Source organism: Rhinichthys klamathensis, unplaced genomic scaffold (assembly GCF_029890125.1).
Source record: "Rhinichthys klamathensis goyatoka isolate OS25496 unplaced genomic scaffold, OSU_Roscu_1.1 h1tg000259l_1, whole genome shotgun sequence".
NCBI classification, from domain to species: domain Eukaryota; kingdom Metazoa; phylum Chordata; class Actinopteri; order Cypriniformes; family Leuciscidae; genus Rhinichthys; species Rhinichthys klamathensis.
The window spans coordinates 208,400-221,440 of NW_026606781.1; the positions used below are offsets into that span (position 1 = coordinate 208,400).

At 37.2% G+C, this 13,041-nt stretch overlaps 1 protein-coding gene across 1 annotated transcript in view; it reads left to right on the plus strand.

The window, feature by feature from the left end:
• Positions 1 to 892: 892 nt before the first annotated feature.
• Positions 893 to 13,041, plus strand: part of si:dkey-220k22.1 (multiple epidermal growth factor-like domains protein 9) — a 120,609-nt gene continuing 108,460 nt past the window's right edge. The window contains exon 1 of the mRNA XM_056267375.1: positions 893 to 1,546. Within this exon, the coding sequence (XP_056123350.1) occupies positions 1,036 to 1,546 (511 nt within the window). The 5' untranslated portion in view covers positions 893 to 1,035. The remainder of the gene's footprint in view (positions 1,547 to 13,041) is intronic.

Here is a 13,041-nt window from a genome sequence, read left to right on the forward strand (position 1 = left end):
ATGGTTCACCACCATCAGACATTAAACCAGCCTTTGAACTATCCAAATTCCTTGATTCAAGGAATGAATATCATCAAGTGCACACAGGCTTCTCCAGTGCACACTCTGACATATGTCCTTATGTAAATTGCTTAACAATGTGGTGTGCATACAGACAGTGGCTTTATACAGAACATATTTACATATTGGAGTATCAAATAGGCTACTGCAGGAATTTTTTATCATTCCCATTTTCTCTTTTTTCATGCTGTGACAACTGAGCGTGTTATTTACCAATTTATATTGTCTTTACTGGTGCGTCACCACTAGAGGACGCAATTACTCTGTTAGTGTAGGCGACTTCTATTCTGCGTTTATAATTATCCATTAATAATCAAGCCATTAAGATAGACTCAATTAAACGCCGTTAAATTGTCCTTTTTCCATAATGTGGTTTTAAGCACAGTTATTAGGGGTTAGCCTATGTTTTCTTGTTTCTTGATGTTTTTTGTGTTAAATTGTACAGATGATATTCTGTCTAAACAATAATGCGTCAGTACACAAATATCATACATTTTGTTAATAGCGTACATTACAAATATAATATATAGAAATACATTTTATAAATATTATCTAATATAGCCTACATATTTTGCATTGCAGCAACTTCCCGTAGTTTTCTTTGAGAAGGTTTCATTCTCACTGCAGGCTCTCGGTAGTATCTCGCAATATTTGAGCTGTTTTCTTTCTTTTGTCACTTTTCAAAACAGCTCATTGAGTTGTCAGTTTTGAGGCTCCTCCTCACAGTCGTATGATCGGTGCAGTGTTACGTCAATCTTCATGAAGCCTGCGCTCTGATTGGGTGGATGCGTGGCCGTTGCCGTAGTAGGCGGGGTTTACAACTGTCAGTCCCGCTGGAGTGAAGCCGTGCAGTTCACAGCGCGAGTGGACAAGTGGAGACAATCGGATGAAACACGGATTCGATAGTAGGAAATAACTGTCTATAGAACTAAAGGATACAATTGAAACGTTTCACATGGGGAGTTATAGAACAAAATGACGTGTATGCGTTACACTATGTTACTGTTCTCAGTTTTGGAGTTATTGTTGTTTGGATACACCGCTGGTTTGTCGCGTACTGTAGGTCGCCTGAGCGATGAGAACGCGTCTCCAGGCGCGAGACTACCGCGTGCTGTGTTGGATGAGACGTTGGAGGCGACCACCATCCCAAACCACTTACAAGAGGACGACAGGGACTCCAGGTTTTCACCTTTCACCTCCACAATGACCATCACAACCAGGGATTTCAAAACCACTGGCAAAACTAACCAACTACAGCCCTTCTGGCTGACCACCACGGCATCGTTTCTTACCAAAACAATGAACCCAACCCCCAAAGGCAGTCAAGTCAAAGAAAACTCCACAACACTAAACATTACAGTAAAACCCTCTTCTTCCTCTCCAATTACTGGCACAGAAAACACAACCCCACCTGAACTGGATACTGCAAAGAGTTCATGGACAGTGAAAAGCACCTCAAAGCCTCTTGTCGTGACCACTGAGAAAGGTAGGTTCTGTTCTCACTAGTTCTCCCTTTTCAGTGACATGAGGATGACGAGTATGCAAGTTTGTAAAATGTAAGTTTTCCAAATGGAGTCCATTTGGAGCTTGTTATACCATAAAAAGCAGGCCCTGGTGTGTCCTTGAATTTCTTTCCCAGCCTCTGCAAACGGATTTTGAGGGATTTGCAAGAGGTTTACACCTGGACAAGCTGTTCTAGTGCTACATTTATTATTTTATCTTCGTTACAGCATTCTTACAGAATTTCACACTGTTTCTTCTTTATAGTCACAGGTTCACAGAGTTGTTTACTGCTTCCAGAGGATCAGTTACAACAAACCAGTACCATCTTTGTTCAGAGACACTCCTTTGTCTCAATTCTCTCTGTTGGTTTTGTGGTAATGCTGATAATCAGCTGTTACAAAAATGAATTGACAGATAAATACTTTCCACAAACCTTTAGTACTTTACAGGCAGCTGTGAATCTGAAGGACATTCGAGATAAGGCCAGTTGTGCAGAGACAACCTTCTTAATTGCTTTAATGTGATTAATTGCCACCTGACTGCCAAAAGGGAAAAACAGTCATGAATCTTAAACCTTCCACTCGTTTATCTTGAGTTACATGATGTCAAGCTAGCTTTGAGAATAAGGATGATTAATTTTCATTAAGGTCATCCAGTGTAGTATCAGCACCTTTATGCCTGCTTTATCTGTTTAGTTGAATGGCACATGTTTTTGTCTAATTCATAATCTTTCATCTTGTCAGTTTCTTACTTGGAAAAAGGGTGAGAAAATCCTCTTTTTGGTATCATTAAATTCTCTCAGTCTGAACTTGGATATATTCATTGACAACAGTGGGATGAAATGCAGTTAAAAGAAATGTGAACCAGCCATATGAGGTATAATCAAAGCTTCAGTTAAGACTTTATGTGATCTGCAGCCCCTCTGGACTTCATTGGAAGTGACTGTACTGCAGGGAGACAGGTGTTTGAGATTACAGTTAATAAGAACCATCTCATTCTATGTAGCAGCCCAAAGGCGACCGGTCCTGTGTCTGTTTGGGATTTTTTTCTGGATTTTAGCCCTTTGCTGTTTACTGTATGTCTTCAGCTTTCACAGAAAAGCAGATATGTCACATTAAACCCACTGATTCAACAGCTTAATATGAAGAGAAAATGAGAGTTATCATATTTCAAGGATTTTTGTGCATTTGTTGTGCATTTTTATATTTATTTTTTGCCTTGAAACATTTGTCGTGATTATCGGATTTATGGGGTGAAGGTTTGAAAGGCTAAAATAGCTGGTGTTTGACTTTTGTTCCTAGTGTGGTAAATTTAGTGCCCTTGTTTCCCCAGACATTACATCATTTTAGGGTAAGAGGTGACCCGGATAGCATCTTATTAGAAAGCTCAACCTAAAATCATGGACTTAATATTCAGGATCTGATCAAGACATTGTGATGATGTTAAGTATATGTTTTGTTGATGATTGCATAAGAACATCCATGGGATTTTGTTCTGGCAACTGTTCTTTTTGATCTGAAGTTTGTGCATGTTTAATATTAGCAGTGGTATGGGGAACCTTAAAACTTTCACCTCATTCTGTCACAAAATGATTTCAGTCTCAGACTCAAATAAAACCTACACAAGTTATAGTAAAACCAAGAATCAGAGCGAGACACCTTGACTTAAGCTACATTTCCTTTAACGTAATTCACCCCACACTACAGACCACCCGAAATGCAATTTGACTTTATTACAAATGTTATATTGTCTTCTTTATTGTGTTAGTACAAAGCATAGTGATCATTAATCAGTCTTGTAGACGCACTAATGCAGCATTATAGCTCTTGGACACACTGGTAATTGTTCCTTCCATTATATTCTCTTCTTTGCTCTGTGCAGTCTTCCGCAGTGGTGTGTAATAGACAAGCAATGAAAAAAGAAATATGATTGGGGTGAAATCATGCGTTTCATCTTTATGCATGTGGATGGACACATTACATGTATGTTGTACAGAAATTAAGCTCACCAAAATTAAGAATAGTTTACATAAAATTGCATAATTATTATTATTAATTCTTTATTCCATCCAGACCCTTAGGTCCATATCACAAAGTCAAAGAAACAGAAAGAAAAGAATACAAACATAGATTTACATACTGTACACACCAACATTATTTAAGAACATACAGACTTGAGTTCCAGTGCTTCCAGAACCAGGAAGAATACCTCGTATCACTTAATATAGGATCATTTAAGACCATTATGATTGTATTTCTCGAGTCACCCAATCGACACATGAAATAATTCCTTAACACAGCATGCAATGCAGGAACATCACTAGAATACAAACATTTGGCTTGCACTTGTCCAACAAGTTTAACCTAGAAAGACATGACAAAAACAGGGTTAAAAATATTAAAAACTCTTATCATATAGCCTGTGCTTTTCTTAGTAGCCAAGTGTGTGCACAGTACAGCTACAGTATGTGATGTTTTGTTCTGAACGATTTTTCCTTCATTTCAGACATTTTCATGTTTAAATGTCAACCCCTTATTAAAGATAATTCAAGATTTACGAGAATGCACTTCACTAGCAGATATCAGGATTAAATAATGCTTATAAAATTGACACTTGTGTTCTATTAAGGTCTATTTAACAAGTGCAGGATTAGCCTGTAAACAAAACAAGAATATGAGCCAGTATTTCTCCAGACACCATCTTTAATTTGCCCTTTCCCTTCAGTGACTCATGTAATGTGTTGTTTTTATTGGAATGCAATCAGGAAAAATAATTTCCAGTGATACATAAACAGTGATACTTGTTTATGATGTGGTGGTGGCAACATCACACTTTATTTCATCAAGAGTACATATCATAAACATTAAAAGGAATTCAAACAAACAGTACACTGAAATACCTTGAGGAGATGAGGTTAGTTTATTGCTGAACTGGCATTGTGGTGAGCTTAATGCCTTTTTTTATTTTTTATAATTCCAACAGAACATTTGTTTAAGGGCAATGCACTCTGTTTTCGCACCACTGTACCTGTGATTCAGAGTTATACTGGAGCGCTCATATTGCATGTCATATTGTGCTCTACGTGTGAGCAGCGTGTGGCTTATTAAAACACATTTCAGACAAGGACAGTGAAAGTCATTTCGTAAATCCCCAGGACTGCAGGACACACACAGGCTTGTATGATGGCTGTTTTTCTGCGCTGCATGTCCTTGCTCGGCAGTTTCATGAACGGGTTTGAAGTAACATGAGCTCAAACAAATTTACACAGACCTTAAAGTCTTCAACTGTGTTACTATCCCTAAGTTACAATACAGTTTTTTTAATGATTTTTTTGTAAGACCTACTACTGTATTAAGTTAGATGTGCTGCATTTTCAAGACAAAACTGATGCTGTGGTCTGAGCTTCCTTTTAACATTAAAAGCATCCACATCATGCTCTGAATCACAAACTACTGTGTGTTTGCTTGGGTGTGGCTGTTTGAACATTTATAAGTCTATTTACTTTAAATTAAAACAGTCTGTTTGATGTATTGTACGCCAAACTAATACTATCTAACTTACATGAATTGTAATGCTACAGTATGGCCAAGTCAAGTTACCTTTATTCATATAGCACTTTATACCATACAAAATGCTTCAAAGCAGCTTTACTGTGATAAACAGGAAAATAATGATCAATGATGCAAACAGTTCAATTCTGTTTTGTGATTGTAATGGTGGTCTAAAGCTATTCTTTGAATATGCAAATGAGCTGTAAGAGCAATTAATTTAGTTTTCTAATGTGCTGTGTAGCACATTTTGATTTGCACCTTATTTGTGGATTCCCATCTGGGAGTTTTATAAAAGCACTGCTCTGCTATTGCTTAGACTGCCATTCTCAATACAGCTCCAGGCCTACAAACATCCTAAATCCAGTTCTTTTGTGAGGAGTAGGCGCTTCCAGACTTAGCACAGATTTATTTTTCTGTCTGATTAGAAACTCTCAGGAGTCCTAGAGCCGTAATACACAGATAACTGCCCTTCTGCCTCTGCTTGATAGCCAAGCTCTTACTATCCTCTCCCTCAACCATTTGAAAGTCTATTTTATAATGAATTTAAAACGTACTGGCATATCAGGCATACAGTGTGAGTCTGTCAAGAAAACCTCAATGCTAAAACACAAAGGATATAATCCTTATAATTATGTCCCTGTGCAATTCCTTATATGCAAACAGTATGCCAAAGTTTTTATACGGCATTAGGCCAGTGATTGAGACTGTCATTATAGCTGAACAGTCTGATTTGCAACCCTTATATAAAATATACATCCCTTACATACCCAACACAGAGCATTTCTCTCTCTCTCTCTCTCTCTCTCTCTCTCTCTCTCTCTCTCTCTCTCTCTCTCTCTCAGTGCATGCTGGGAAGTGGTAGTGTGGGAGTGTGTGGGAGGGTGATCACGGTGAGAGGGAAATTTGAAACTTTTTTCTTAACTATTCTTTTGGGAGCTTATTGGAAGCATTTCTATGTATTTTCTTTCGCAAAACTAGTTTGGTTTTAGTCTGTTATATTCTCAGTTTTTTGGTTCGTGTAATAGTCTAGTAGCCTATTGCGTGTCGGGGACGGAGATGGCGTCGCACGGGAGTGTGCAGACGTCGTCTCTGTCGCTCCGTCACGGCATCAGGTGTGTCACGAACGCTGGAGAGTCTGTGGAAGACGTGTTGTTGGATGTAGCTGAACGCGTTGGTCACGACAACATTGTTTCTGCATCCCGGATGAACAAAGCCGTGGTGGTTTTTCTCAAGGATGAACACCTCGTGAATCGTTTGATCGAAAGCGGGATCTCGGTAAGTGGTGCTTTTATTCACGTTCAACCGTTAGCAACACCAACAAGTAAAGTAACCGTTTCCAATGTTCCACCGTACATTCCCAACGCTGATATCGAGCGCGAGCTTTCGCGTTTCGGTAAACTTGCTAGTGGGATCAAAATGGTTCCGCTTGGCTGCAAAAATGCGGCTTTGAAACATGTGCTGTCGTTTAGGCGACATGTATTTATGTTCTTAAACTCGCAGACTCTTAATGTGTCGTTTCGATGCATGTATGAAGGCAAGTCGTACATGTTATATGCGACCGCAGGTGAGATGCGATGTTTCGAATGCGGTGGTGTCGGGCACGTAAGGTTATCATGTCCCAATAGAGCCGAGGCAGGCCCGAGTGGAATTGAAACTGGAGTGCAAATAGATACACATAAAGATCAGGTTGTTGTGATTAATGCTGAGAATGTAAGGAATGATGAGGAAATTCTTACTGAGAAAGTAAATGATGAGGAGGTCTCTACTGAGAGTTTGAGGAAGGATGAGGAGTTGTCTGTTGAGAATGAACAAATGGATGAAGGTGATGTTGAAGTACAGATGTCTGAAATAAATGATGACGTGGGGATGGAAGGTCAAAAAAGAAGAGATTGTGTAGTGACTGAGTCTGGAAGCACCGAAGATCAGAACAGTGTCAGAAAGGTAAATTCAGGTGAGCCTAAAGAAAAACTACAAAAATTAGGTGAAGCTGAAATAAATGAGGAGGATGATGAGGATGGTGTTTTATCTGATACTTCAGATTTGTCAGATATCTCCCAGGTACGTTGTGATCAGATTTACTCTTTGGATGAAATTAATTCGTTTTTGGATGAGACTTTTGGAAAGGTTGCTGAAGTAAAGAGTTACTTTTCAGATGTGAAGAAATTTGAATTTTCAGTTCTATATTGGCAAAAGAGGGTAGGAGAAGAAAAACTGAGTACACGAAAGAGGTTTCGCTTAAAAAAGATTCTCACTAAACTTAGAAAGGGGAAAACCCCAGTTAAATGTAAACCAAATTGATTTTGTGAAATGAGATACAAATCAAAGGTGTCTTTGCAGTGCTTTCTGTTTTTTCTTTCTCTTTCTTTTCTCTCCTTATATCTTTTTATGGATATTTTGAGAATAGGATCTTTAAACATAAATGGAGGGAGAGATAGGAATAAGAGAGCAGTGATCTCAGAATATGTTCATCTCAAGGATATCAATGTTATGTTTTTACAGGAAACACACTCAGATAATCAAAATGAAATTGAATTGAATAAATGGTGGGATGGTGAATGTATTCTGAGTCATGGAACAAATTTGAGCGCAGGTGTAGCGATTATCTTTTCTAAACATTTGGATTTAAGGATCCTATCTACTATTGAATTAGAAAAAGGTAGGGTTTTAATAGCTATAGTAGAAATTAAAGAGTTAAAATTTCTTCTTATTAATGTATATGCTCCAAATTTAGGTTCACAAAGAATGGAATTATTTGAAAAGTTAAACAGTGCAATAAGAAAATATGATGATGGAAAAATGTGTGTAATAATGGGAGGAGATTGGAATTGTACCACTAATTTTGTTTTGGATAGGAATGGGCAAGAACCTCATTTACAGTCTAGTAATATGCTTCTTAAGATAACTCAAGAACTAGAACTGAATGATGTGTGGAGAAGTAAGAACAAATTAACGAAACAATACACATGGGTTAAAATTTTAGATTCTACTGTGAAGGGAGCACGACTGGATAGAATATATGTGAATAAATCAGACAATAATAGAGTCATGAATGTTGCTATATCCCCTTGTGGGTTTTCTGATCATCATATAGTGACTATTGATTTTAATACGAAAAGTGTGTCCCATCCAAGATCTTATTGGCATTTTAATGTCAAACTGGTACAGGATAAGTTATTTTGTGAAAAATTTAAATGTTTTTGGGAGAGTTGGACACTAGAAAAAGAACGTTTTGAGGATGTAATTCAATGGTGGGAGGTAGGAAAAGTCCAAATCAAGATTTTTTGTCAGCAGTTTTCTTGTAATAATACTGTGATTGTAAAGAGAAATATTGAATGTTTGGAGAAAGATATTAATGAAATGGAAAATGTAATTGATTTGAATGTTTCGGGTATGACTGAGGATTTAAAGAAAAAGAGATTGGAGTTAAAAACACTGTTAGAGGAAAGAGCAAAAGGTGCCTTAATCCGAGCCAGGATATCTTCCATTAAGGAAATGGATGCTCCAACAAAGTTCTTCTTTAACTTGGAGCATAAAGTAGTCAAACAAAAAAATATGCTTTACCTTCGGAAGGAAAATGGCACATTAACTTCAAACCCTATTGAAATGAGAAAAATCGCAGTGGACTTTTATGCTGAACTTTTTGGGCCCAAAGATTGTGATCCTGAGAGTATGGATCAGTTATTAAAAGGACTGCCTAATTTAAAACCTGAGGACAGAAAAACATTGGACAAATTGATTACATATGAGGAACTTTCAGAGGCTGTAAAGCAACTGTCCACAGGACGTGCCCCTGGAGTAGATGGTCTGCCTGCTGAGTTTTATAAATCTTTTTGGAATATTTTAGGAGAGGACTTTTACATTGTAATTGGTGAATGTTTTAAAAAAGGTATTTTACCTAGCAGTTGTCAAAGAGCAGTACTATCACTTCTGCCTAAAACTGGTGATTTAGGGCTGTTGAAGAATTGGCGCCCTGTATCTTTAATGTGCCAAGACTACAAAATATTGTCTAAATGTTTAGCGAATAGATTAAAAAAGTTTTTGAGTATTATTGTGAGGAATGAGCAAACGTATTGTGTTCCAGGACGTACAATAATGGATAATCTATTTTTAATAAGAGATGTAATGGACCTTTCTATGAGTGATGATTTTAATATTGGGTTCTTATCAATTGATCAAGAAAAAGCATTTGATCGTGTGGGTCATGATTACCTTTTAAATGTTTTGAAAGCATTTGGGTTTGGGGAAACATTCGTTTCTTGGATTCAGTTACTGTACAGAGGGGCCTCAGTAATGCTTAAGGTTGGAGGGGGACTGAGTTGTCCAATACCTGTTAAGAGGGGAATTAGGCAGGGTTGTCCAATTTCTGGACAACTCTATAGCTTAGTTATTGAGCCTCTGCTAATTAAGCTGAAAAATAATTTGAAAGGTTTTCATATACCAGGGGATTTTAATGGGTCAAGTGTCTCTGTTTCAGCTTACGCTGATGATGTAACAGTGTTTATTACTGGACAAGAGGATGTTCAGATACTGTCTAGAAGTTTAGCTTTATATGAGAGAGCCTCTTCATCAAAGGTAAATTGGGCAAAGAGTGAGGGTTTTGTTGTGGGTCCCTGGAGAAATGGTGGGCCTCCTAAGCTTCCAGGGGGTTTACAATGGAATACAGAAGGAATAAAAGTTCTTGGAGTATTTCTGGGTAAAGAAAATTATAGACAAAAAAACTGGGAGGGAATGCTGGAGAAGGTGTCAGCCAAGTTGTCTAGATGGAAATGGCTATTACCTGAACTATCCTACAGGGGTAGAGTCTTGGTTACAAATAACCTGGCCGCCTCCATGCTATGGCACAGACTAAATGTGCTGGATCCTCCAAATGAACTGATAAAAGTTATACAGAAGAAATTTGTAGATTTTTTTTGGTCAGGGCAACACTGGGTTCCTGGATCTGCATTATATCTGCCTTTACAAGAAGGAGGACAAGCTCTGATAGACATAAGAAGCAGGATTATGACTTTTAGATTGCAAACAGCACAAAGAATATTATATGAAGAGGATCTGGGATGGATTCGTGTTGCTTGTGCTATTTTAAGGACAGTATCTGGTCTTGGTTATGAGAAACAATTGTTTTTACTGAGACTTAAAGAACTGGACTTAACCCCTTAGCTGTCACCCCCCTTTTTGAGAATGGGGGTTAAAATGCACTATTCAAACTTAAATGGTTGTAATTCAAGAATGCTTTGGAATATATACCCAAGTTTGGTCTTGTTTTAAAGAAAACACTCAGCAGATTATTGCTGAGGTGAGAACACTTCAAAAAATTAAAGTATGAAAAAGTTATGGAAGTTTAAATTTACAGTAAATCAAATATTCTGTACTATATATTTTTTATTTTATATAATATATATTTTACAAAATATTTTTTAGTCTAAAATTACTATAAAATCAAAGCCATAAATCTAACCAAGTTATGTTCCAAATTTGAAGTTGATATCACAAAAATTGAAGTTCCCATGAGATTTTGTTTAGGCGTAGTACCAAAAATAGCCACCGGGTGCCATTGAATTCCATTGAATTTAGTTGTATACATTCTGCCTTAACAAATTAATACATTTCTGTCCAAATATCAATTCTGTCACAAAATTTGGAACCTTGAGACACAGACCTTTCTGACAATATGTGTTTTGTCAAGATTAGAAAAGGTTTTGATCATAAATTATGAAATATAATGATGCCTAAAAGGGGAGGAGCCTGATAAAATAATTTAGAGTACCGTTTCTATGGTAACGCAACGTTCAATAATAAAACGGTTTTCACAGGATGAATTCTGAGTTTATAAGCTTTCAAATGATACCTAATTTATGATAACTGTGATATAATAAAAAAGGCGATAAAAAAAATAATATTATATTTTAGAGGATAATATATATATATTATAATTTTTAGAGGATAATATTATATTATAATTTTTTATTGAAAAATACTAGATTATATGTTTTATTATGAACTTTTCGCATAAAAACAGAAGTTTCAATCATTAAAAGTGGGTGCATCGACTTTTTGTGACAAAGGTCAGACCTCCTATTATGATGCAGATTTTTTGAGGTGCACTCTTGTCATAAATTCATCAATTACTCTTCCTACATAATTTATAACACAAAACAGGGGTAGAATATCTATTTAGAAGTCTTTGACCTTTCCAACGATATATAATTTGTCATAATTAGATTAGGATTTAATAGAAATATAGTGAAGTAAAGTTAGGCGTCCCGGTAGCGGGACGGTGACAGTTAAGGGGTTAAGTAATTTAACCCCGTTTTATCAGTCAATGCTGAAGGCTTGGCTTGATAACTTCAATGTCAACAGACATTTTTCAGAACCAAAGGAGTGGATTATGGGAGAGCCATTGTTTTACAATCCACTGATAGAAACCAGAACTCTGTCATCAGGAAGCTTGATGAACTGCCTGGCGGGAGCTGGACTCAAGAGGATAGGAGATCTGAGAGACCTTAAAGGATGGAAAACGGCTGCAGCTCTACAGTGTGAAACGGGTGTCCGATCTCTGCGTCTTCTGCAGCAGGTGTTGGAGGAGGTGCAGATAGCATTGCCTGGGGTCTGCAGGGAAGCACTGGAAACTCAACCAGCTCAAGATTGGAGGAGAAACTATCAGTTCCCATCTATCAGTGTATCTGCAGCAGCAAAGGAAAACTATGAAGATGCTGACACAATATTAACTTTTAAGACCCCGGAGATGGGACAGTTTCGTGAAACAAGTAAAAAAGCGATCTACTTTACTTGTGTTAAAGTTGCCCATCAGACTGTGTTAAAACGAGTACGAGCAGGGAGGTGGACAGAAGTGTTTGGACCAGACTTTAAAGGATCCTGGAGGTCTCTGTATAAGCCTCCCATTGAGAAGCGTACAGCAGACCTCCAGTGGAGACTTCTTCATGGTGCTATAGCTACAAACAGACACGTGGCACACCTGAATCCAGCAGTGGGTAAAGAATGTCCTTTTTGTGGTATTGAAGAGACAATTGATCACTTATTTATTTTTTGTGTAAGGTTAGGTAGTCTTTTTATTGTTCTAAAAAAATTGTTTGAAGGTTTTGGTGAAGATTTTTCCAATCAGTGTTTTATAAGTGGTCCCAAATATACATATCATGAGAGAAGAAAAATATGCATATTAAATTTTCTGTTGGGTATGGCCAAAATGGCAATTTGGAAGACCCGGAAAAATAAGTTATTAGGTATAGGTACAGTAGATGCAGAAAATGCTTTTAAAGGCATGGTGACTGCTAGAATTAAAATTGAATACACATATTTTAAATTGGTTAATGATATTCAAAGGTTCTCCGAAATATGGTCTGTGGAAGGAGTTTTGTGTGAGGTTTTGGATGATATGTTGGTTTTAACATTTTAAAGGTGTTTGAAGTATAAATGCTATATGTGTATATTGTATATTTATTGTATTTATTTATGTGAATTTTTGGATTATATGATCAGATAAGGAATATGGTTTCTGGAAAAAGTTAAATGTTCTAATAAAGTCGTGTTAAGCCTCTCTCTCTCTCTCTCTCTCTCTCTCTCTCTCTCTCTCTCTCTCTCTCTCTCTCTCTCTCTCTCTCTCAATACCAATCAATTGAATATCTAAATTTGTTTTATCTCTGCCTCACACTCTGCTCACCAGCACACTAAGTGCTCTGATGAAAATGAAGAGTGTCAGTTTGTGGACCGAGCATGCAACAAAGAGCATGAGCAAGAATTTCAGCACATGCTTAACTCGGTGTGCATTTAAAGAGCTTTCACAATGTGTGCATGTTTTTGAGACTTAACTGATACCACACCCAGGCAATTAGAAACGAGTATAAACCTGTCCTAAAATTTATTTTCTGAAGGAGTGGACTTTCGTTTTACTACTAAGTAATTCTTATTACTG